Source organism: Telopea speciosissima, chromosome 4, assembly GCF_018873765.1.
Source record: "Telopea speciosissima isolate NSW1024214 ecotype Mountain lineage chromosome 4, Tspe_v1, whole genome shotgun sequence".
NCBI lineage: Eukaryota > Viridiplantae > Streptophyta > Magnoliopsida > Proteales > Proteaceae > Telopea > Telopea speciosissima.
The window spans coordinates 20,667,627-20,693,972 of NC_057919.1; the positions used below are offsets into that span (position 1 = coordinate 20,667,627).

The window sequence follows — 26,346 nt, forward strand, 5'->3', positions numbered from 1 at the left end:
CCCCATACCTTGGAAGCTGTACCTCCCGTCACCAGACAGTGATCAGTAGTCTCCCTTCGAGGTCTCCCGCAACAGCTGCATTTCTCTCGTGATCAGTAGTCTCCCTTCGAATTCCCAACAACATCAACGAATCATCTGTGGGGATCCTTCCATTCAGGAGCTGCCAAGAAAAAAATGCTACCTTCAAGGGGACTGATTGGTTCCATAACCACTTCACATAGGGGAGCACAGGTGAAACACTCTTCACTTCGTTCCAAGCCGACCAAGTAGTGAAACAACCATCGCTAGAGGGGGTCCATGCCAAAACATCACATCTATCAGAGAGGGCATAATTAGTGTGAGTAATGCGCTCCTTAACAGCAGCTGAATCAATGAGATCTAAAATGTCCTGCCTCCAAACTCCATCCTCCTCCCAGGCATCCTTGACCCGCAAGTCCAAATCTCCCAGCAGCCCATTGTCGACCTGGTCAATCAAAGGGCCAGCACCAGACCAGTCGTCCAGCCAGAAGGAAATATTGCCAGCTCCGAGCAACCACCTTGACTTCTCCATTAAGAAGCCTTTAAAAGCCAGAGTACAACGCCAAGTTTTTGAACCAACACCATGTGACCCTGCCAGCGTAATATGGACATTTCTGAAAAACTTGGCCCTGAAAAACTCACTCCACAGAGAGTGCTCTGAGAAGACCCTCCAGAGGCCCTTAAGTCTGAGTGAAAGTCCAACATCCTCTAGCTGCCTAACTCCCAGCCCCCCTTCATCAAGAGGCCTACAAATCCTCCTCCAACACACCCAGTGCCTACGCTTTCCCCATTCCGAGCTGCCCCACAAAAATTAGCAAAGATCCTATATAATCTTCGAATGACCGCCTTCGGAGGAAAAAGTGTAGCGAGAATATGGATGGGGATGGATGAGAGGACATGTTTCAACAGGGTAACGCGCCCCCCAGAAGACAGCAGCCTTCCCTGCCATCCTGCCACCCTATTCCTTATCTTTTCAACAAGACTGTCAAAGTAGCAAATCTTCAGCCTTCCCGAGTGGAGTGGTGCCCCTAAATAGGTAATTGGGAGCGCCTTTCTACGAAAACCAGTCACCTTCCCTACCATCTGGGCTCTCGCCAAAGAGGCCTTGTCTCCCAACACGAAACAGCTTTTTTGTCGATTTACTAGCTGTCCCGAAAAACTTTCGTATCTGCCAATAAACCCCATAATTTGCTTAAGGGAACTCTTCAAACCCTTGGTAAAGATAATGGTGTCGTCAGCGAAAAGGGAATACGAAATCCCAGGGCAGCCCCTCGGAAGTCGGAAGTCGGAAGTAGGACGCATGCCCCTCCACGAAAAGACTTTTGATACCCCTGCTCAACACCTCCTCTGCCAAAATAAAGAGTGTCGGTGAGAAGGGGTCTCCCTGCCTCGCCTCCCCGGTGGATTTGAAGAAACCGGACTGGCTGCCACCTAACACAATTGAAAACCAGCAATTTTCCACTGTCTTCACGATTATGGCAATTCAGGTTTCACTGAAACCAAACCTGGACAGCACCAGCCATAGGAATTCCCACTCTAACCGGTCATAGGCTTTTGCCATGTCTAATTTGAGGATCACATTACCCCCTCGAGCCTTCCTATTCAAGTCTTGAGCAACCTCTTGGACAATAGAGATGTTGTCGTGGATACATCTGCCTTGAACAAAAGCACCCTGTTCCTCCTCTACTAGGGATGGGAGCAGTCCCGCTAGCCTGGTAACAAAAATCTTGGCAATAATCCTATAAGAAAAGTTACAAAGACTAATAGGGCAGAAGTCAGCCATTACCTCAGGGTTGTCCTTCTTGGGAATAAGCACCACATTTACCGAGGAAAAGCTTCTAGGAAGCGCCCCACCCTCGAAGAAATCCACCACAACAGCCCATACATCATGGCCCACCACCTCCCAGCAAGCCGTGAAGAAATACCTGGAGAAGCCATCAGGGCCCGACGCACTATCACTCGACAAGGCGAAAACAGCCCCCTTTACCTCCTCCAACGAGGGGGTAATCAGGAGAGAAGCATTCTCAGACTCCGTCACCACCGTGGGAATCAACGACAGTAGGCTTTCATCCACCCGGCATCCCTGAGAGGCAAAAACTCTTGAGAAGTGACGCACTGCCTCAGCCTACACCCCATCAAGGTCGGAGATCCACTCACCATCTTCCCCTTTAATTTATTCACCTTGTCCTGACGTCGCCTGACATTAACCATAGAATGGAAGAACTTCGTATTACGGTCCCCCTCATTTAGCCAAGTAACTCTGGATTTTTGTTTCCAGAAGATTTCCTGCTGAAGAAGCACCCCCTGCAGGACAGTCCTGGTCTCCTCCAGCACCTCCCTAGTCACCTCACTGGCTCCCTGATCAAAGGTTGCCTCAGCCCTGCTCACCGCGTCCTCCGCATCCCTAACCTTCTGTTGCATATTGCCAAATACCTCCCTGTTCCACTTCCGGAGAGCACCACGAAGCCTCTTGAGCTTCAAAAACAAACCAACAAGGGGCGAACCAGTCACCGGATCAGCCCATTGCCCCTTGACAAAGTCAAGAAACCCCGGGTGCACCAACCACACCTACTGGAATTTAAAGGCTGACACGGCTCGGCTGCAAGAAGTAGAGAAGGAAAGCCAAACAGGAGAATGATCCAAACACGTACGATTCAGGTGGTTTGCCTAACACCGGGGGAAAGCCCCAAGCCATGCAGCGTTCACCGAAAACCGGTCCAACCTGGCCAAGACCCTCCCTGCTCCTAAACGATTATTCAACCAGGTGAAAATTTTACCAGTGTACCCTGCATCAATAAGTCCAGCGCCACTCATAAACTCCCAAACTCATCCAGAGACAGCAAACACGTAGGGCTGCCACCTGCTTTCTCCAGCAGGGACCCCACGGCATTAAAATCCCCACCCACCGACCATGGGAAGGGGGTAGACCTGGAAAAGAGATCAAGCCTCCCCCACATTTCCCTCCTTTCTGCCACCGAGCAAAGCCTATGGACAAAGGTGACAACAAAGGTTCCTGCATTGGCATCCACACATTCCAGCGTCACAAACTGACGATGTTCCTCTATCACAGTAACATGGACCGAAGCTCTCCAGAAAACCCAAATCCTCTCCAACGTGTGTACAGAGTCCAACCCTACCCGTCTCATCATCAAGCGCGCCTTAGACACTTGCGCCTTGGGCTCCGCAACAGCAACAATGTCAATCTCATGTAAATGTATTAAAGTTTTCAGCCACCTAGTGGTAGGCTTGTTCCCAATGCCCCGAGCGTTCCAAAATAAGCAACTCATTTAGAACTGTTCGGGGTGGAGTCCAGCGATCTCATCGATCTTGTAACACGTCGCGGGGGGCCCTTCGTTGCTGGCCGCACCTTCTTAGCCTTCTTAATTTTCTTTCTTTTGTATACGTGGGCAGCACTGAGAAAGAGAGACCGGGAGGACTGCCGCTTTCTAGCGCGACTGTGTTCTCCTCATTAAGTCTATTCAACGTGTTGCAAATCCTCCCGTCAATTGCAGCATTAAACTCTTTGAAACTCTGTATTAAGGCCACGCGGCTTAAGGCTAGCGTGTCAGCCAGGCTTGGCATACATGAGTCATCCTTCGCCCTCCTGGGCCTATCAAAGTCTTCAAAAAAAGGCACCCGAGCGTCGCCCTCAAACAGCGCACCAAACTCAGACGAGACATAGCCAGTAGCAGCAGCACAGGCTTCAATCGCCACCGATTCCAGCTCCAAAACACTAGGCGCAACCAGCACATCATCCCTGCTCGCGACGACATCATTCCTCTCAGCCGAGGCCTCTGTAGACCCTTCGAGCGGGAGCTCACCCTCTTCAAAAGGCTGCGGAGCCACCTCGACAGGCCTATCCACGCATGCCACTCCAAGTGGCTGGTCCCCCGCAAGCAAGGAAGCACCGGAATCACTGTCGCAAGGGACCTAGGCCGTAGTGTGGCGAACAGGTGTCCATCGCCCTCCTCGCCTTGCCAAACTCCGTCGCACCGCATGCTGTTTCTGGGCAGGCTATCTCTGGGCAAGCTCCTCAAAAGCCCCAATAGCTCCCCACGATGACCCCTCTCCCCTGGGGATGAAAACCCCCTCGCTGGTTCTGGCTTCAGCGTCAACCCCCACACCCACAGTGACTGGGCCACCAAACTAACGATCACCCAACTCTCCGGCAGCGGCTGACGGCACCACGGCACCCTTACTCCTTTGCAACTTCCTGCAAGTTGCTTTCAAATGCCCCATCTTCGAGCAAGACTCACAATAAGAGGGGAGGCGCTCAAAGACAACCTTTTGGTAAAAGCCCTCGGAGCCACACCCTATCCAGACCTGTGACAGCAGCGCAGCCCTCAGATCCACCTCAACGCAGAACCTCACCTCAACCGTGCGAGTGCAGTTGGCCGTCACCCTATCAACCTTCAAAAGCTTTCCTATCGCACCCGCGATGGACACCAGGAAATTGACCTGATAAAAATTGACCGGTAGCCCTGGCAGGGAGACCCATATAGGAGTGAAAGGAGATTCCCAGCCCGTGACAAACTCTGATGTCCATTTCATGAATCGCAGAAGGAAGCCTTGGATATGAACCTGATTCTTTAGCCACATCTTCACGTAGTCGGACGAAACAGAGAAGCGAAGGAGAAGATGCCTCGGATCCAAAGTCGAAACGATGACGTCCCCTTGGAGGAATAAGTCCTTCAGAAGAAAGTCCTTGATCACAAACAGAGAGGGCCTACCGTAACTGCATTTGGCGATCAAAGAAGTGGGAAAAGCTTCCTCAGACATTGCGATTTTCTCCTTGGTAAAGAAAACCACCGGCTTACCATAAAGAGAAGAAGGCTTCTTCACATCAATCGCAGCATGAGGAATGGCCAGCGACCTCGATACCACGGAAGCGTAGGAAGGAGAAGAGACCCTACCATCAACAGCCTCGAGCTGAGGAGCTTGGAGGCGCTCCTCCCGAGGAGGAGGACCCGCCATGGCCAAGACCCTACAATTGAAAATACCCCCTATTTAAATCCAATAAAAATAGTTAAAAATCAAATTCTAAAAGGATAAAAGTCACACTCCAGTTCAAGAACAAAAACTGGATTTTTTTGTTATTTTTGCTTATTTGCTTAAATTCATTTGTTGATAAATATTGTATATGAGAGGCTGCTATATTTTTACATCCTTCTTCCCTCTCATAAAAATGTGTTATTTTTCGTTACCCAATGAGAAAGAAAAAAAGGGGGGGAAAAAGGACAAAAGACAGCTAAGAGAAAGCTCTTCTTTTTAATGAGTCTTCAATATGTCCAATTTTTGTAATGCTTAACTAGCACCATAATTAAATCGTTAAATATTTACATTCCCCTTCAGAGCTGATCAAGGAGGAAAACCATATGTCGCCAGGGAGAACCCCAAAGCTGGCTGAAATGAGCTGACTCGCCAGCCTGAAAAACAAGCCAGCATTCAAATACAAAAATGAGGATCATGACTAATTGAATCAGACGACATTCTTCCAATGGCTCATAAATTAGAGCTTGAAAACCCTCCTCAGTACCTGCTAGCTAGCCAGCGAAGTCGAGGATATTTTGCACATTGAAACACCTCCACTTACAAAGACACAAATATTAACAGGTAAAAGATTGAATAACAAAATTTCATGAGAGAAACTTGATGTAGACATCAGAGTACCAAAAGAAAAAAAAAAATAGTCATTGAAGAAATCTGAAGAAAAGCTCAATGTAATCGATGCGTTTTAAAGAAGGCATGCCTCACAGTCGTAATCCAATCAATGGAGTAAATAACACCATGAATATAGGTCATTTTGCAAATCCTGACCTGAAGTATCATCTGCATTTTCAGCTCCTACTGCATCTACTTCATTTAAACAGAGTTTAACTAGAGCTGTCTTGGCCTAAAACACCAGCCAACAGCCAAGTAAGAGTGGAAGTGAATTGTCCACAACAGACTCCAAAATTAAGATTATGCAATATAGCAGCGCAATAGACTTCAAAACAAGACCGTTAGAACCCACCATTTCGCAGCATTGTGATTCAATCTCAATGACATCACCAATTGCCCATTCAAAGGTAAAAGATTCCTTGTTTCCACATGCAGTTAAACCTTCAAGCTTGATGGAACTGCAGGAAAAAATTAACAGAGATTCTGTAGAATAGGCATCCCCGTATCTAACAAAATCAGGGGAAATGAAAACCAAGTTTATGTTCACCTGGGAGCCGCAACCAAAAGAAGAAAAAGAATTAAGAAACATTCTAAGCATGTTTAAAGAAGAGGAAAACAAAAATTCATAAAATTAAAATCTGTTACAACAAATTTGATACCAGTCATGAAAAAGGCGACAACAATTCTCATGAACACTTAGAGGACACTTTCAAGTTCATATTGTCATGTCCATTTGCAAACAAGGACAAATTGAAGGGGGAAAAATTAAGGCACCCAGTAACTTTTTCAGTAAATTTTTCATTCAACTATCTTCCGAGGAAGACAACAACAATAACTAAGCCTTATCCCAACTAAACGGGGTCGGCTACATGGATCCGAGCAAAGCCAAAAATAAATACATAATATAAGTACAAAGAAAAGAACACAGCAACATCAACCACGACTCAGCAATAATCCGCCTAAATGGGGTGGTCTACATGAATCCTTTCCCTCCAAACAGCTCTATTCAAGGTCATACTTGATACAAACAACACCAACAACAAAAAAACTCAGTCTTATCCCAACTTAATGGGGTCGGCTACATGGATCCAAACAAAACATGATGGGAAAAACTGAGGTCATACTTGATACAAGACCAAAATTATGCATGTCTTTCCTCACTACTTCTCCTAGGGTCATTTTCGGCCTGCCCCTACCTCTTTTGGCTCCTTCAACCTAAATCAGATCACTCCTCGTAAAATCATTACAGTTGTCTGAAACTTAACTTTGAGGAGTGCAGTAAAGGCAATCAGGGAGGCATTGCTGACATTCATCCATGTTCATGCCAACTATGTTGTAACTTGTAAAGCTGGAATGAGCCAACCAAGGTAGCTGGCATGATAATCACAAGCATCTCATAATTGTGGTTCTCAACTGCTCACAGGCCCAAGAATATAACTAATTACGATGGCTATAAAGGTGGCTTAATGATGATACAAACAGATTTCAGAAGAAAAAAAATAACCAGAATAGAAGATATAGGATAGAGAAACAGATCGTATTTTAATACACCAGATGATACAGATTCATCAGCAAAATAGGCTTGTTTTATTAGGAATAACTCTAGGGTTGGGTTCTATACATGTTGGGCATTTGATCCCATGGGTTTTCTATGTAATAGACCACTTTAATGGGCCTCAAATATGGGTACATAGGTTGCATACGGGATTAGCCCTATACTTAGTTTATTTTCATGTTTTTAATGTTTTAAATTGAACCGGTCCAAAGCTAGTATGAACCAGTGTTCAATTTAAGTGATTTTATTAGTTTTTCTTTTAATTGTTTAGTTGGGCTGGATTAGGACTCTATTTTGAATCTATTTCAGTTTCCTAGTCAGTTTAAGTTACCCAATAGGTTAGGGATAGGATTAGGCCTTTCCTTTTTAGTGTCTAAGTCTATTTTTGAGTCTTCTATATAAGTTTGTAAGGGAGGCCAGCATTGAACACGAATTTGATTAATAAAAATTAGCTTTATGCTTGCTACCATTGCAGCTGCTCCTTGTGAGATTACATCCCTGTGGTTCTATCAAGGTGGAAGGGATTGGTGGATCTCCAATCGACTCCTTACATCGTGAAGATCTGGAGGGCTGCTACTTATCTCCTTGCATCGTGAAGATCGGGAGACCCCATTGTTCATCTTCAAAGCTGCTGCCATTGAAGATCAGTGTTCAAGTAAGTACTTTACAGTTTCAGCAATCACCCTTCTTCTCCTAATCCTCTACAGCCTACCCTACAGCCCCCCTTTTATTTTTATTTGAATTCCCTAAACCCTAGTTCAGTTACAACCCTATCCAACCATCTAAACCCTAATTCCCCCTCTTCTTTGTAGAACCTAAAACAACCTAAAACCTGTTCAGACCTAACTAGCCATTAAAAACCTAAAACCTACAACTATTCTTCTTCCCTTCTAGAAGGTCACATGCAAGGTGATTTTCGCGAGAATTCTGCCCAGCCAAATCTAACCGTTAGAACCTGCTAAAATTTTGATCAAACCTTCCTCAAACCCTAGGAGAGATTCGATCCAAATTTCAGTACCATCCGCCCACCCGATTGTCTAAAATTACAGTTTTACCCCTCTCTCCTACTTCTACTAGGAAACCTCCATAACTCCAGATTTAACCATCTGATTTAGCTATAACTTTCAGCATATATTCTCCTCCACTCTACCCACACTCAACCTAAAGCCCTTGCCCTAACTCCACCTCTAAACCCTAGATTACATCACTTCCCTATTTCCCAAAACCCTAACCCTAGTTGCTGCTGCCCAATTACATCTAAACTACTTCTACTCATCCAAAACCAATAAAACCTAGTTCATTAGACTCACCTACACCTGCCCAGCTTTACCATATAAGATACCTATCCATTACCCTAAATTTGACCTAAAAATCTCAATTCTGCCTCCATCAAACCAGCAGTTCTACAGGTCCTGGTAGTCTGGCTCCTAGTAGGTCTCCTACCTATCTAGGACTACATTACCAGATGACCAGAAACAGGACAGTAAATTACTAGGTTTCAGAAACAGGTCAAATGCTTGATTCCTTATTAACAGAATATAGAATATATGGTTGACCTGATACGGAGGACCAGACAGCAGAATATCCATGTTTCAGTACCTACGGTAGTCCAACAGAGAAGGGAAAACAGAGTGTCGCAGGGAGGGAGAAAGAGAGAAATGAGGGGATGATACAGGGAGCAACTAAGTTCTACCAAGAGAGAAAGTCTCAGATTGATGGAAGAAGAATAGAGAAAACAATCTGCTAGTAGAGAAGAAAAAAAAAGGAAGGAAACGAAAGAAAAGAGGTCGAGAGGAGTAGAGGAGTTCTCACAGCACACACCTATTCACAAAAATAAAAAATGGGAAAAAGAACGGTAACCAGTCACGTAGTTCCTGCTCCTAGACACAGGAGCGCACAAAAAGACCACTCAGGCCCAGTGAAATTGAAAATCCCATCCAAACCAATGCTTCTGTGCGCACTCTCATCGTTCTCTTACCCAAAAAATATATATTATGCAACATATCCAAAATCCCAAACAATTGGGGGTTACATGCCTTAATATAAAACCAGAAACAAGAAGTCTATTTGACTTTTCCTAAACAAGTCTAAGTTAAATAAACAACCTAACATAGCCAACTACTCACACCAAACTAATCCTATGACTAATAATGGGCCCCACAACTCTTAACAGATAGCATTTGATATATTTTAAAAGAATAAAATTACAAGAATAACCCTGAGAAATTAAATAATCCCCAACTAAATTATTAGCAAAATAACTACCAACGATGGCCTTGTTTGGACCCAAATCTAAGCCCATCTTTTGGGCATCAATTTCCAAAGCCTATCATGTTTATCCAGCCATTCTAAAGCCACTGCAACACCACGACTTCTTTCTTTCTCCCTTTCCTTTGAGAATATTGCAGGCTGCCTTAATGACAAGCTAACAGCATATGCTTTCACACCTTTTATTAAAGAGTACTATAGATATGAAATAGGTATGAAATTTGGGTTGGGATGAACGCTCGCATAAGGCATGGTCAACTGAGCCCAAGTTAATGGTCCGATGGGCGGTGGGGTAGGATTTCAGTGGCTGACCCAGCTGTCTTCATACTTAGGTGACAAGTTAAGCAATTGTTGCATTCAGGTAAGCTCTTTTTATGCCCATTAAATAGACGGAATCAAGGAACTATATCCTTTGTATATATCCAGCTAACCTAATTCCCAGTTTCCCACAACAGAAAATTCTGAGGAAACTTTAATTGAGACTCCCCTATCGAGAATATACTCAGTGCCCATGAGGGAAGTGGATTCAAAGGCAGCAGTTCCTCTGGCTCATTTTCAGTCATGATTCACAGAGACAAGGTTTTTCCAAAAAAAAAAAAACTAAAAACTAAAAACATCCCTTTATCGCCCTTATTGTTCACTATAGTTCGGGATGAATTTAGGTAATATGGAGCCCCTGCAATGCAGAAGCTTTAGAGAAACCACGTAGCCCTAAAAGCTTCCAGCCCAAGATATAACCCTTTGAATTAGAGGGTTGCTAATAGGGTCAACAACAGGGATGTAAAAGGTAAAGAATAACAATATGACCAATCAACTAGATTTAAGAGTTGAAAATACGGGTAAGGTTCATTAGCAAGGGGGAGCAATAATAACATTCAGACTGAAGAAATAATCGAGCCCGAATTGCTAGGATATATATAAAGCGAGATGCATAGACTTGGTGCATAGACTTGGAGGGAGAGGATAATATAAACCAAATTTTACCAAGTCCAACATAAACTTGAAAGTTGAAACACAACCCCTATGGACTAGCTGTCTTTGCATTTCTCTTCCTTTCCCCTAAAATTTCACATTTAGAAGAATATAAACTTCCACCACTTCAAGCCTTGTAAATCGTGCTTCTCCTCCAGATTTTGGGCCTCCCTGTGTATCTTCTGCTCTAACTCAATAAAAATTATCACTATCCACAAGAGAGAGAGAGAGAGAGAGCATAACTTTATAGGGCATATATTACCAAAAATAGAGGTTGAATAGTGATCAGAGGTCGTGAGGCAAGACGACATGGAAAATTCTATTTGGATCTCTAGAACTTTCTATTTGGGACCTCATAAATTATCCTCATCTCTTATTCTTTTTTCTTTTCTCACTTTTCATTTTTTTTCAAAATATGCCTCCAATAATTTTTCAAATGAAAAAGCAAGGAAAATCTTACCATTGGGCAACCGCTGTAACAATGATCTGATGCTGGTTCCCCTAAGAAATAGCATTGTTCTGTATAAGCCACAGTTAGAATGATGGAAACAGCCAAGCAGGAAAGAAAAAAAAAAATAATGAACAGGTACAACAACTTTAGTTATAAAGTTAATTTTGGTTTTCCAAAATTTCACGGCTGGTGCCTCAAATATTAACCTCATATAAAAAAATCAAATTTTGTAAAAACATTTTTCGTGCATGTGTAAAATATAATTAGTTCATAACTCTAATGTATTAGACTCCTTGAGGTCATTTTCTATCGTGGTATCTGTTGGATGATATACTATTGTAGATAATATTAAGAATTATCTAAACTTGTCAGCCATTCCAAGCTAAAATCCAAAATACTGCATCGAAGATATTAATGAATTTAGTGTTACTTCACCCAAAAAATTTAGTCCATAGATACCAAAATGCCAAGAAACCTCACTTCTGAAGTTAGATGACCATCAAAACAAAATCTTGAAGCAACAATCTCAAAAGGCACAAAGCGACGAGATATTAAAAAAATTAAGGCAACAATCTCAAATAGCACAAAACGACAAGTTATTAACCTTCATTTTCCACAATATCGTAAGAGGTTGATGGAAAACTCCCCTTCATGCTTTCATCATCATCTGAAATCACTCCAACTACTGCTGAACCAGTGGGGCTGAGAGAGATTCAATCAATCTCCCTCATCCTTCATTCTTTTACTTTCGTACTTTGTATGCTGGTATCCTAGGGGCAGACCTAACTGTGCAATATGGCTTCAAAAGCTTGCTGGATTTGTGAGTTACAGAACCGATTTCAGACCTGGTTTTCCTTCTACCGCCAGGTATGATTTCAGAGACTAAATACTCTTTCTTGGGTAGACAATTTGGCCTGGGATTGGGTGCAATTGTGAAGACCTTACTAAATACTCTTTGTAGGGTAGACAATTTGGCCGGCGATTGGGTGCAATTGTGAGGACCTTGATTTATGAGTTCACCCGAGATTTCAATCCAAACTAGTTTAACTTGGTAGAGTTTCTTCACTAAAAAACCAAATCTAGTCTACCGTGGGTGCTGGGTAATCAATAGGAAGAAGACAATTTTTCATAATTGCAATTAAGACACTATTCTCTTCATATTATTCAAAGCCCCTCCTGATTCTTTAGTTTTGATGTAGAATCTGGCCAGAGAAAGAGACACACGAAGGTCCATCGGACCAGGCCCCTTTATGGGTCCATTTATGGGCCAGAGATGGACCAGGCCAGGCCCCTTCCTGGGCTAGAAGACCCAAGTTGAAGGCTAAAACATCGCGTCACTGTTCACATGAACAATGTTAAAGCCAAATATGCTCCAGGATTTTGTGAAGATTCTCCTTTGACCAGTCAACTAGGATTGGTGCAATTAAGTAGTTTCTAATTTAAAATTTTCCATAATTTTTAGTTTCTAATTTGTGGCTGAAGTATAAAGCCAAATAATTTTATTTTAGCCAACTTCTCTTTAGATAGGATTTAGTAGTTTCTATCTTATTAAGTTTCTATTTTTGTTTAGTTTATTTTTGGAAACTCTATTATAATTCTGCCTATTAAAAGGCATCAATTTTTAATGAAAAGTTAGATTAGAGAAAAGAATATTGAGGCCACTTTAGCCGTTGTGTATAGGAGCTCCTCCTCTGCTGCAACAGCTGAGATAGCTATGGGTGAGAGACCCAGAGTGAGAGGCCCATTCCCCTATACCCCTTCTCTTCTTCTATCCTCTCTTTCCCTTTTCTCCCTACCCTGATCGATCCCTGGTTGTTGTTGTGTTATTGTGACTGTTCCAGCCATTGAGAAGACCATCTAAGTGGACTTAAATGGCTTTAGGTTGAGAAGTATGGGGGTGTACGTGGAATTTTCAAGGGGTGCATGTGGAATTGTTAGAACCTTAGGGGTGCATGAGGAATATTGGGTACATTTTTATTTTTTTTTGGGGGGGGGGGGGGGTATATGCGTATTTAACCCTACTATAAAGCACCAGTTAGTAGCTCTTGTGTGAGAAGCGTTGGTCAAAATCTACAATGTTAATTTCGTGACAAAACGAGGAATGTAACGAGTTTGGATCTTCTGGATGCACGTTCAGAATAGTTACTATGGACGAACACAACCAAAAACCTTCTACCGTTATTTTTTAAGGGAAGGAGAACGCTACCTGCGAAAGCCTAACCCCTCTCAAAAGCCATTGAATCATTCGTTGCAAGCCTGCAACACCCCCTCCTACTCCCCTTCTCACTCTCTCCCACTTCACCCCACCTCACCCCATGTTACGCGTACAGTTAATCTAAAAATAAAGTAAGAAGGAGAGAAATAATATGAAAATAAAATAAGAAAATGAGATAAATAATAGAAAGAGAGGTAGAGAGAATGAGAAAGCAAGGGTGTACAGTAACTCTCAGGCAACTTGACCAAAAAAAAAAAAAAAACTCGCATACATTCACTAATAACTCCTAATAACAAGTCTAACTTCTCTCATTATCGGATAACTTTCTATAATATATCTAACATAAAATATAACTACTTGATATACCTAAATATAGCCACCTAATGGTAGCGCGTCATGACATCATTGTCATGGACAATCTGATGGATAAAGCCCATCAGGTCAAACCCACTTACGCATCAAATAGTCTGGAACAAGAGATTTAGTTACATAAGGATGTTATCCACCTTGTGGGAGAGGGAGACGGCCTATCATCATCCTAATATATTGCAGTCAGTTAGTACTGCAGTCGAACAAGGAAACCATATCCCCATGAGGAGCGGCGATTTGGGAACTCACGATTCCTACTAACTAGGGAAACACTTTCCCAAAGGGATTCTGCCAGAAAATCTCCTACCATGAATAGAAGACTCAATAAACGGGATTCTCCACCACCACCTCTACCTACAGTCCACACTATATCATGTATAGAACACAACGACCATCTTGAATTTTGGTACTTTATCTGCTGCTAAAGAGACCTGATTTAGGTATCGGAGAGTCCCCCGTCGGAGAAGACCAGCTCTCCCTTGCTTACTTTGTTTCTTTGTGCAGGCTACTCCCCAGAGGATCCCCATGACGGTTTCTTGACGAAACACTATCAATAATGGTCCCTCTATGTGTGTGCAAGTAACAACCCATCCCTCATAAATTTGGTCTTGTCCTCAAGACCACTAAATTGCAAATAAAAATTAAAACTAATGCCACATAGATCCCAAATCTTATTGGAGTAAGTCCCAAGTTGCTTCCTCTGATGGCCAATAGATATGAATCGGATGTTACGTCCACAAACTCGGTCCAACCATGCTTGAAAACCCTGATGAAAATCTCATACGGACTTAGGACAGTCAATCTCTTTGTTGAACAAATCTTTTCCATTCACCCTTGTCTTAAGCCGTTAAACAAAAGAGCATATTCTCGTACAAACTGGGGACGATCAATTTCCTTCATCGTGCCTGGCTCTGATACCATTTGGTACGTGCGAAGATATTTTAAAAATTAAATAAGAAAAAGATAAATAATAGGAATGGAGAGAGAGTAGGGATTGCTTTTTGAACGAAGCAATGACGTCTGGCGTATTGGGAGGTAGCCAACCTCTTCTCGGATAAGTCCAAGAGATAATTTAAGATTTTCTAACAAATCAAAGTCTATTCTTCGTTACGTAAGTTGCATTTAAATAGGAATACATCAAATGATAACTACCCACTAATTAAGTATCTCACTTCTAGAGTAATTTCTAGGCATTCACTAATAACTTCTATTAACCAATTTCACAGAGAACAAAGGTAGGTGTTATACCCGCACCCCCGGAGTATAATTAATTATTATTTTATTCCCGTGATGTGTGATTACCGCTGCCATATATGCTGGTGAGCTGTTCTCACTGGTGGTCAAACCTAACTGCAAAATCATTGACCACAGTACGGGCTTACCTGTGGAGGAAAGGTTCCTCAACCTCCGGTGGGGGAAATTCGTTGATGGCAACTTCGTTGATTTTCCTCCAAGTACTAGTCCTGGAAGTGAAGAGTACCTCGGAGCGTCGCCTCACTTGGACACTTCGTTCAGTGATGAGCTTGACACTACTGTGGTAAGACTGTTGGGGTCATGGGGAACAAACCATGATGGCTGAAAAGTAAGTTTTAGCCCTTAATTTTATTTATTTACCCTTTCCTTCGATGTTCTCAAAGTGCGGGTCAAGGTTTGAACCGTCCGAGCTATTTTAATGGTGTAGGGAATATTCTATTTATGGGTCCCACTTATTTAAGGAAGCGTGTGATGGGTTTATAATCCCATAGTGGATGGACCCATCCCCAAGTGGGTTCTTTTCTATTTGAAACCTGTGGGCAGGCCCATTTAGTTAAGAGGCCCATTTAACTTGAGGGCCCATTTGACTCTATTTGACCCAAAGATGGGTTAACCCATTCCTTTACCCTAAATAAGACCATGGGTCGACCCATTACCTCTTGACCCATTTGACTTAAAAGATCCAAGACTCATTTTTACAATTAAGTCTAAAGGGGGAGAGAACACTCATCCCTCATTACTTCTCCATCCAACCTAAATCGTGGAGGAGAGAAAGAGGAGAGAAAGAGGAAGGAGAAAAGGGAGGAAGAAGGGTGGAGCAGCTTGATAGGGAGGCTTGAGGATCTTGCTTCTTGGAGCTTCAACGTGGGTGCTATTTCCTTGAGGTAGGTAAGTCTTTAAGGCCCTCTTCCTTCTTCATTTTGGGTTTTGGGGTTGGGAGATGGTAGAGAAATCGGTCTAGGGTTGTCTTGAGATCCAAGGATCGATGGAAACTCATGGCCTTGATTTTGTGGAGCTATTTGACTCCATTGGCTAACCTCAAAGCTCCCAATCCCATCCCCATCAATAGATATAGGGTTTCTACCTTATTATGCCCTAAATGAGGTTCTCCTTGCTTTTCTTTATTGAATCAATGGGTTGCATAGGCCTAATGGGGTCTTAGGATCCTAATGTGCCCAGAAAGCCTTCTTGATGTTTTCTTTCCTCCAATCTACTTGGAAATGGAAACCTTGGTGAAGAATCCTTTGATTTTAGAGTTTGGAAGCAGGTGGTTTTACCTGTGATTTTAAGACCTACGAGAAACCACCCCTGCAACCACCCTGAGACCATCTCTTAAGAAGCTCTTTGTTAAAGTTGATTTTACATACGGTTTCATGCTCTTTGAGAAATCACCCATAAAACCGCCCGTTCCCAGAACTGCTGATATTTGACCTTGACCCACTGTTTTGACCATAACTTGGTCTACGCATATTACATTGATATGATTAAACTTGCGTTATAAACTAGACTCAAAGGGCTACAATTACTATGAAGAAACCTTGGACCCAATATGAGTGTGTGATCCTCAAAAATAGATTCAAACCTGACTGATGTGTTTAGACAGTAACTTTAGAATTTAAGTTATATGTCGGTGACCTTGCCTACTTCGTGGCTATTGGAGTAGAACTTATTAGAGTTTAATGGGGGTTTAATTACAACCTAAGCTGCCCCTAATCATACTAATTAATTGATTTATTATAGTACCAAGATCTACCTTTAATGCCCTTAAACCCCCTTTCCCTCATTGGTTTTGGGTTGGGAAACTTTGGAAATTAAGGTTGGACCTTGAGGTTCCACTTGGAACCTAAGGGGTGACCTTGGTTCAATGTTGGACCTCATTAGTAAGGCCTTGCCTCTAAGTACAACCCTAAAACCCCTCCTTGCAACCTTATTGCTTAGTTTGGGTTTCATTACTTAAAACCCTAGAATGTGACCTTTGGGAGTTCAATCCCTTGAGTTCTCTAGACCCAATAAATTTAATGATGTAACCAGGCCCTAGTAGATCCTAGGACACCCTTCCCTTGTCCTTGGGACTTAAAGATCAAAGTGGGACAAATTAGGTTAAAGAACACCTTCAAAACTGTATCATGCCTTGATCGAAAGCAAGGGCGGATGCAAGGCCCTGCCTACAACCGTGCTTGCATCCGTGCTACCCTAAAGGCCTGCAGGCTATGTAATTTATGGAGTTTCCCCTAAGGGACTTTCCCCCACCCTTTCTAACACTCTTCTACATTATCCTAGGCTTTATTAATTATGTGAGGAGAAGCATTTAGCGGTCATCGAACGACGAATCAAATCAATGGGACGCAAACTATATTGTGAGTGGGGATTGGATCTTGTTTTATTTTGAGTATTTCTATGATTAAATGTTGTGCTTGATGCATTCATGTTATGTGATGCACTTCATGCATAAATACATGTTTATACTGTTTATCTATGAATGTGTTCATGTGTGTGATAATTGATGACTATGTGTTACAAATATGGTTGGAAGTGTATGAGATGATACTGTGGTTTGTTTAATGTCTTTCTTCATATATTATATTTGGCCTGTCATGTGTCGTGTCGTGCTGGTACCCGGGTACTAGATGGTATGGGATGTTAATGCACCCGAAATACCTCTCGATACGATAGTTTTATATAGCATGTTGCATATTTGATTTGATATTTGTGTTAAAGGGATACGGAAGGTAGATGTGTAAGTTCCTACGCCGTATCACCTTATTGATAATCCAGCCCGGGGATCAAGGGTAAGTTCTGGTACCATGGTTGAGATTATCGGAGGCTTGTTGGGAGACCAATGGTGTGTTCTGGGACCGACAGGCTTCCACTGACGTAGTTAGGGGTATATCATTGGGGATCGTAGGTGTGTTTCGGTACCAGGGATATAGCCTTACTATATCATAGATTAATGGTGTTGTATCGTTGGGGATCGAGGGTGTGTTCTGGTACCAGGGATACAATTCAATTACTCTACACAACATAGCATCTATGCATACATTACATCTCATCATCATAATCAGGGATACGAAAGGTAGATGTGTAAGTTTCTACGCCGTATCACCTTACTGATAATCCAGTCCGGGGATCAAGGGTAAGTTCTGGTACCGTGGTTGAGATTATCGGAGGCTTGCTGGGAGACCAATGGTGTGTTCTGGGATCGGCATGCTTCCACTGACGTAGTTAGGGGTATATCGTTGGGGATCGAGGGTGTGTTCCGGTACCAGGGATATAGCCTTACTATGTCCTAGATTAATAGTATTGTATCGTTGGGGATTGAGGGTGTGTTCCGGTACCAGGGATACAATTCCATTACTCTATACAGCATAGCATCCATACATACATTACATCTCATCATCATAATCATCATCATTATTCATATTACATATCATATTATTGTGTTTGTTGCATGACTGTAAATCGGGTCTGATGTGTGAATCATCATTGGTGGTATGGGACGTCAAGGATGTTTGCTCATCAGGTTCGGTTTGCAGTCTCATATTTATTGTGTGTGTGTGGATTCAATTTCCTGCTCATTGGGATAGTGGAAGCTCACCTTTCGGGGAACCCTTCTTTTAGATTGTGATGCAGGTTGTATGGTACCGGTGGATGATGAAGGACTCGGTAAGAGATGTTGATGCGAAAGTTTATCTACGACCATTGATGCTTATCTATACTCCTTGTGCTTTTGATATTATATTTTTTGATGTATGTTTCATTCCTTTCTCTGTATTTATCAAACAATTTCAATTGTATTAACTTTTAAATTCAAGGATAATCCACCTTATGTATTTATTACCATTGTAGTTATTCCCTAAATGAGGATCAACAATATTTATTATAAGTCTTCCGCTATTCTGATAATTGATCTGATTCTCATTTATATGACTGTGAGGTACGCCCGTCATGATCCTGGAGGCGGTTTAGGATGTTGGTAAGCATCCTAGTCATACCCTTTTTATTATATTTTATCCCTTGTCGGGATGGGGGTGTGACAGTAGGTGTTAAGTAAATAGATTGAACTAAAAACATTTTCATTTTCATTCTATATGTGAAAATTTTCAAAATAGAATTGAAGTAAATTTAGATGGAATAAGAAAACTAATTTCTTATTAATTTTGATTTATTTGGATTTCTAGTTCTAAGTATTTTTTTTAACTGAATCACTGACGTGCCATAGCAATTGCACCTATTAAAGCAACTAAAGGAATTATAGAAATGAGTTCAAATTAAAGAAAAAAATATGTTGATAAATGAATCTCAAAGTGGGATTGATTATTAGGAGTTGTTAGTGAATTCATGGGAGTTACTATAGAAGTGGGATACTTAATTTGTGGGTAGTTATCATTTGATGTATTCCTATTTAAATGCAACTTACGTAATGAATAATAGACTTTGATTTGTTGAATCCTAAATTATCTCTTTGACTTATCTAAGAAGAGGTCGGTTGCCTCCCAATAAGCCATACGCCCTTGCTTCGTCCGTAAAGCAATCCCTACTCTCTCTCTCTCCCTTCATATTATTTTTTTATTTTTTTATTATTTTCTCCTTAGATTATCTGTGCACATAACAACTTGGTATTAAAGCTAGAGATGGATCAAAGGATCGAAAAAATGGAAGAGTAAGTTCACTTCACAAAGGGCAACAATAAATCATTGAGAAGCTTACTCAAATTACGCAAAAGCTTACCAAGATCTTTGATAACCTGGAATCCCGTATGTTAGCTAACGATCCAGATATGAATAAACCACGGGAAGAGATGGTAGCCAATGCAAGTGAGCTACTACAAATTGAAGTAGCACCAACAAAGAAGAAAAGAAATTCCAAGGAATGTCGATCATGTGTTGCGACTTTCAAAAAGCCTATGAAGAAGATATTACAAAAGAAGGTGTTGTCATTCCGTACAATAATGTCTATATGTCGTGAGATAGTCATTGATCAAGACAATCCTGTTCTTTTTGCTTCAATATTTGGGGAGATAATCATCACTCAAGACAATCATGTTCTTTTTGTTTCATTATTTGGGTTTTGCCTTATTAAGATATGGGATTCTGATGGACTCTTATTTTCTTTATTTTATTGTCCTTGAGGACAATGATGATTTCAGGGGGGAGGGAATGTTATGGTTATGGGGTGTAATTCGGTTATGGGGTATGAGGTGTAATTCAGTTATTCTTGGAGAATATTACGTAGAGTGTTTTAGGAGGTTAAGGAGTTATGCACGAGTAAGTGTAATGGAAAGAAGTTGTAGGACTGTGAAGTGGGTAATTATTAGTAGTTCTCTGAATTATATCATTTAAATAGTTTTATGTATGATGAATGGAGGTATCTTGAATTAAATCCCAAATTTATCTCTAGATGCTATCTCTTAAGAGAAGATGTCGGCTACCTCCCAATAAGCCAGATTGCCTTGCTTTTTGTCCATGAAGCAATCCCTATTCTCTCTCTCTCTCTCATTATGTGTCTCTCTATTATTTCTCTATTTTTCTTATTTTATTTTAGATTAGCTTTGCACATAACTAATGGTATTAGAGCCAGGTATAACGAAGGAAATCGACCGTCTCGGATCTATACGAAAATATCCTCCTCTGTTTTACAACTTAAAACAAGGGTGGATAGAAAAAGATTTATTCAACATAGATTGACTGTCCCGGGTCTATACGGGATTTTCATCAGGTTTTTCAAGCATTGTTGGACTAACGAGCTTGTAGGCATAACATTCGATTCATATCCATTGGCCATCAATGGAAGCAACTTCGGACTTACTCCAACAAGATTTGGGATTCAGGTGGAATTATTTTTAATTTTTATTTGCAATTTAGTAGCCTACCTTTAGGTTTGTACGATAATGTCTCTCAATCACTCCTTTTTTTTTTTAGGGTACTAACTACTAAGGCTAACCTACTGGATGAAATCATGAAATGATATTTCCACCCTACCAAGCAGGACTCTTAACTCTATCGGCTAGAACGACTTACTTCGAAGTCTGCGAACTAAGTAGTTGCGATTTATCAGGAAAACAAAAAAAAAGCAGCAAAAAAAAGGAAAGAGTCTTAAGTGATAGACTCCAGATATTTCTATATACGAGCCAACATAGAAGAGAGAGTAGATAACGTAGATTTCGGTGCACTGATGTTCCATACCATTTGTTTTTTTTCTGATTTGCTTTCTTTTCCTCAAGATCTTCACCTAAACCTCCGATGGAGAGAAACTCAAGTTTCTCGTGAACTTAAAAGCTCTCCTTAACCTCTAATGGCGACATACCATGACACAACACATGCATTTGACAGAAAGAGAGAGAGAGAAAGAGTGGAACCTTGAGCTAGCGTATTCGAAGAGCTTTCCAGTGGAGGAGAAGATGATGAGAGCGACCTCAGCATCACAGAGGATGGAGAGTTCCTCAGCCTTCTTAAAAAGCCCTCTTCTTCTCTTCGAGAAAGTTACCTGTCTCGCCGTGGCGTTATCGATCTTCTTGATCTGAATTTTCTCTCTCGCCATTTTTTTTTTTTTTTTTCTTCACCAATCACACTAATCTCTGCATAAAATGAAACAAATCAAACCTAAACATGTTGATTCACAAAAGCAGAAAAAAATTTGGAATGAGATCTTCGATATGATATAGGTATAGAAGGAAAGGAAAAAAAAGTTTAAAAAGATGGGTTCAGATAAAAAAAGAACGGTATTTTTCCTAATTAAGCGAAGAATCTGGAAGAAATCAGAAACCCTACCTTTGAAAAAGCGAAAGAAAACGAAAAGAAAGGGGGAAAAAAAAAACATTTTTGATTTAAGTGAAGGGAACCCTGAAATACCCACCAATACGAGTTCATCGAAAGTGTAAAACAAGCACTGCACAGATTCTTATAGAAAAAAAAAAAATTTAAAACACTGCACAGAGAAAGACGGAGTTTGGCCCGTTTACCTCGTTTACCACTTTACCTGTCTGGTTTTGTTCTGTGTTCCGGCGGTATTGCCGATTACACCACCAGCAAAAACCCACCAACCAACGAATAGAGAAGAGAGAGAGAGACTGGCTGTGTGGGTGTGTGTGATGTGTGTGTGTGTGTGAGAGTGAGGAAGACTTACCAAGAAAAGAAAATTCCTTTTTATAGCAAATAGCAAGAAAAAATAAAAGTCTCTCTCTCTCTCTCTCTCTTCCTTTATTTCCAGTCCATTCACATCCGGTGGAAAAAGAGTGTAGCTGAGAAAATATAAAAAAACAAATCCGAGACTCCAAGTCAAGTAAACAACCCAAAAAATGTGGCATCGTGAACGTGTCGTCCTCGTCACTTGTCATGCTTCGCGTGGCCCCAGCACCATCACGATCCAATGAGCAACAATATTAGGCAAAGTTTTTTTACACTCGGTATATGAATGAATCAGTTTAGGAATCGGGAATCTAAGTTATTTTATGGTCAAAATTGAATTGATTTAGGAATTGAAAATTGATTCAAGATGGTTTATAAAGAAAATGACTAAAAATCAGATTGATTCAGAAAGCAACGACTGGGAATCTAAGCTATTTTATGGTGAAATTTTGAATTGGGAATCGGTCCATGAATTGATTCAATTCAAGATGATTTATAAAGAAAATGACTAAGAATCGATCAATCCGATTCAGAAAGGAACGATTAGGAACGATGAGAATAGGGACCGGTGTCATTCCCAATTCTTAAAACCATGATATTAGGGAAAAGAATGCAACCTGATCGCGTGCGGTGCACAGTCCCTTCGTCTAGACACATGATTATGTAAAATTACTTCTGCTCCCTCAATGACCACACCGTACTTTTCAATTTTTTTATTTCACAAGGTGGATTGTAATTTCACACGCTTCTATGTCTCGAGAAAGGAGCCACATTGTCTGTGAAAAATCTCCCATGCCGCATCAATAGTGATATGATAATTGGTATATTTGACATTATACCATAGGATTAAAATATAAAAACTAACAATAAAAACCCATGTGAAAGAGCAACAATAAACTGAGATCATGGGAACTTTTATGTCTTTTTCCTTCTTTTTTTTTGGGTCGAAGTTATCATAGTAAAAAAAACAAGTGTATGAAGAATGAGACCAAACCGATTTAATCATCCAACATTGATTAGATTAAACCGGAATCGATCAAACTCTTTATTGATTCAGCATTGGTTTGACTTTTATAAACCGGTAGAACATATATCCAAACGGATTGGATCAAATTGATAAGACCGATCAAGACTGACCGTTTGGAGTCTTTGGACCGAGACGGAGAAGACAACAACAACAACAACAACAAAAAATACCCAATAAAATATATGGTGACAATACGTTAATCGGTCTCATGCCTAGAGTGGCTCCCACGTCTAGACACAAACACCATCGTACCTCCTGGAAATGACTACCATGCCCCCATGGAAAGATAGAAATTCCATGAGGGCAAGGCGATCATTTTTAGGCGGCATGAATAGAGACCGCACACTTTAGGGATCATAAAAAAAAATGGATAATAGATCAAAATTGATCAGACCAATGGCTATCAGTATCAAGTTGGTTGTTTTACACCGAACTCTTTTTGGATTCAATTTTATTACGAGTAGAAGGAAATCAATGAGTAATCAGTGGGATTCTACTTGAACCTTAGAAATGTCGCATGGATTGCGATTCAAAGCGGCAAGAATGGATTTGACTCAAACCCTATTCCAAATCTTAAAACCCTGGCCCATAAGAAATGTGGTTTGAAGAACTGAAGTCTGATCGATCTATTTATATCACTATCAATGGAGACCGATTCCTGATCGATATGGATAAAAGTACGAATGTACTAAAATTTTAACTTTTATTTTTTTAAAAGAGGGATAAACATGACCGATACGAACCGATACGGATACCTCGATGGCTGGATTACTAAAACCCTGACAAGAAATGAATACTATGAATATTCAAATTACAAAAATATTTTTTTGTAAACAGTTTATTTTCCGTACGTAGCCAAGCAGCCACCAATGCGGGAGCAATTATTGTTTATTTTCCTGGCAACTTCTCGTGCGAGAAATAAGACCTAATTATCTTGATATGGTAATTACCTCATACGGGGTCGATAACATGATAAATCGTCCTACCAAAAGAAATAAAATAAAAGGATGAATCGATTAGAGTAGGGCCTATCGTACGGATCTGAATGCAAAGCGTGACATCTCAACAAATCTCTGAACATTATAAGGAATACGCGGCAGCATTGGATTATTCCTGTGGGCTATCTATTAGCCTATGACAGTCTCCCTAAGCCAAACAAAGGAGCAAGGAGAGCGAGGTTTATGACTTCACTGCTGTTACCAACTATGTCTGTGGAATAAGGGCAACCTCTGTACGATGATTTTGTAGGTTGCCGTGTTCCCTTTGTCTAAAATGGGGAAGTCAAGTGGGGACCGTAAGGCGTAAGCAGATGAAGTCTCCATGGGAAATAATTTATAATTTAAGATATCGCCACACTTTTCCAACCAAGGAATGGCCCAGCATTTCTTGCTCGTAACATGGGCAAAGTTCAAAATCCAGGTATTGGACTTAGGATCGGTCATGGTCGAAATCTTTTTGGATCCGAAGTGGATTGGTTCAAATCGATCAGAATCAGTCAAAAAACCTCTCAAAATCATTTTTTATGGATTGGATCATGTATTAGCCAGAGTTGGTGGGTGTTGTGATCTTGGGATCAGATCAGTCGATATTATTGGAACGGATCGGTCAAAATCGGTTGGTATCTGTCAGTATCGGTCGGTATCGGTCAAGATAATATAAAAAACTAAAAAAAAACTTAAAAACTTTGAAAAATAAAAAAATATTCAGTTGGATCGGTCAAGGATTGGATCAGAATGACCGATCCAACCGAGTTGGGCGATCCAATCAATGATCCAATCAAACCTTGTTGTATCGACCAAATCTCGGGATCGGCCTTAATCGATACCGATCCGATCCAGCCAATATTGGTAGATCCGATCCGACCAATATCTGCTGATCCGATCCGATACCTCAAACCATGAACGTGGGTGACCCATAGCCCATCAATATCTCCATATTCAATCAATACAGGGTAGAGAAGTCATTTCATAGGGAGGAGAGAGAGAAATGAAACTAAGAGATGCTAATTCTTGGGCCAAAAATATTATCAAAAAAAGATCGAGTTTTCCTTCACCTATGGTGAAACGGATCCGGATCCTCTACTTCCGCCCGCCCCTACTGTCGTGTGCGCCCCATACACAGTAAGGCGTGTAAAGATCGCCTTACCCCCGCTCGGGCAAGGCTCTCGAGTAGGGGTAAGGCGGTCTTTGCGCACCTTATTGTGTATGAAACGCACACGGCAATAGGGGCAGGCGAAAGTAGAGGATTTGGATTGATGATGAAACTGAACCATTCTTACAAAAAAAATGATGAAAACAAACCTTTAATCATGGAAAAAAGATCTTGTGCAACCGTAGCGGGAGCTGCACATGTGCAACACCGACAACAAAGGTAAATTAATCATTTCAAAAGTGGGCCCCACAGGTGAAATGACCACCTCCACCAATATTTGGGGTGGTTTTCACGGCTGCACAAGAGCCAAGTCCTTACTCATGGCCATTGATCCATTAGATGTGTTGGATATATATATTGATGTATGCTTGTTGGGTAATTGTATTACAATTCCTTACAAATAATTGAAACAACACGAATTGCAATACAATAGATTAAGCAGTAGAAACTAGGCTTGACCTTTGGCTGAAATGAGAAGACCAAAGCTTGAATTTGATGTAGAACCACACCCGCAACAACTTGAACAAGCTTGAGGTTGAGTCACACTTGTGGTGCTGCCTTTAAGGTAATTGATGCCTCCTACTGCCAAGGAGTGTTCTGCACCACTACCCCAAGATAAAACAACCTCCAACTAGAAGATGAAGCAGTCCTTCTAGTCCCTTGAAGGAACCAAGAGCTTCAACACAGCAACCCTCTAACACACTTAGAAGAAAAGAGAGAGAGAGAGAATAATACTCCTAGTGATTGCTAAGTATGAGCATGAACATGTATCCAAAGATATCTCTTACAAAGCAATTGGTTGGGTTTATATAGGCCCAAGACCAATCATTGCATTCCCTTGGAATTCTCAAGAATAACCATCCACTTATGACCAAATTGAAGAATAAGATTTATGGGCATGAATATAGACATGAATTGGAGGTTAATTCTAAATTCATGGTCATTCCCCACTAAAGGTCATGAATGACCTTAAAATTCATTCATTCTCCACTAAGACCATAAAGGCCTTAAAACCCCATAAAATGGTCATTCTCCACTAAGGACCATAAAGGCCTTAATACCCATAAAGGGAGAGACATCACCTATGGCCATGAATTGAGAAATCAATCTCATTCAATATCCTTGACCCACCTTTCCACTCATGATAGTGACCATGAATAGACTTTAGGGTACCCATAGAATGTTACAACCTTTAGAATTACTTCTTTGATCACATGGGTCCCACACCATAACAAAGCAATCAAAAAATTTTGAAACTTAAAATAAAATAAAATATATTTT

At 41.1% G+C, this 26,346-nt stretch overlaps 1 protein-coding gene across 1 annotated transcript in view; it reads right to left on the bottom strand.

The window, feature by feature from the left end:
* The window catches only part of LOC122660185 (probable ubiquitin-like-specific protease 2B), an 88,034-nt gene extending 66,206 nt beyond the window's left edge, over positions 1–21,828 (bottom strand). The window contains exons 1-7 of the mRNA XM_043855385.1: positions 21,687–21,828; positions 21,616–21,648; positions 21,119–21,337; positions 11,530–11,579; positions 10,935–10,975; positions 6,032–6,226; positions 5,836–5,911 (exon numbers count right to left, since the gene is read on the bottom strand). Coding sequence (XP_043711320.1) covers positions 5,836–5,911; positions 6,032–6,226; positions 10,935–10,975; positions 11,530–11,579; positions 21,119–21,300 — 544 coding nt within the window. The 5' untranslated portion in view covers positions 21,301–21,337; positions 21,616–21,648; positions 21,687–21,828. The remainder of the gene's footprint in view (positions 1–5,835; positions 5,912–6,031; positions 6,227–10,934; positions 10,976–11,529; positions 11,580–21,118; positions 21,338–21,615; positions 21,649–21,686) is intronic.
* Between the last annotated feature and the right edge of the window lie 4,518 nt (positions 21,829–26,346).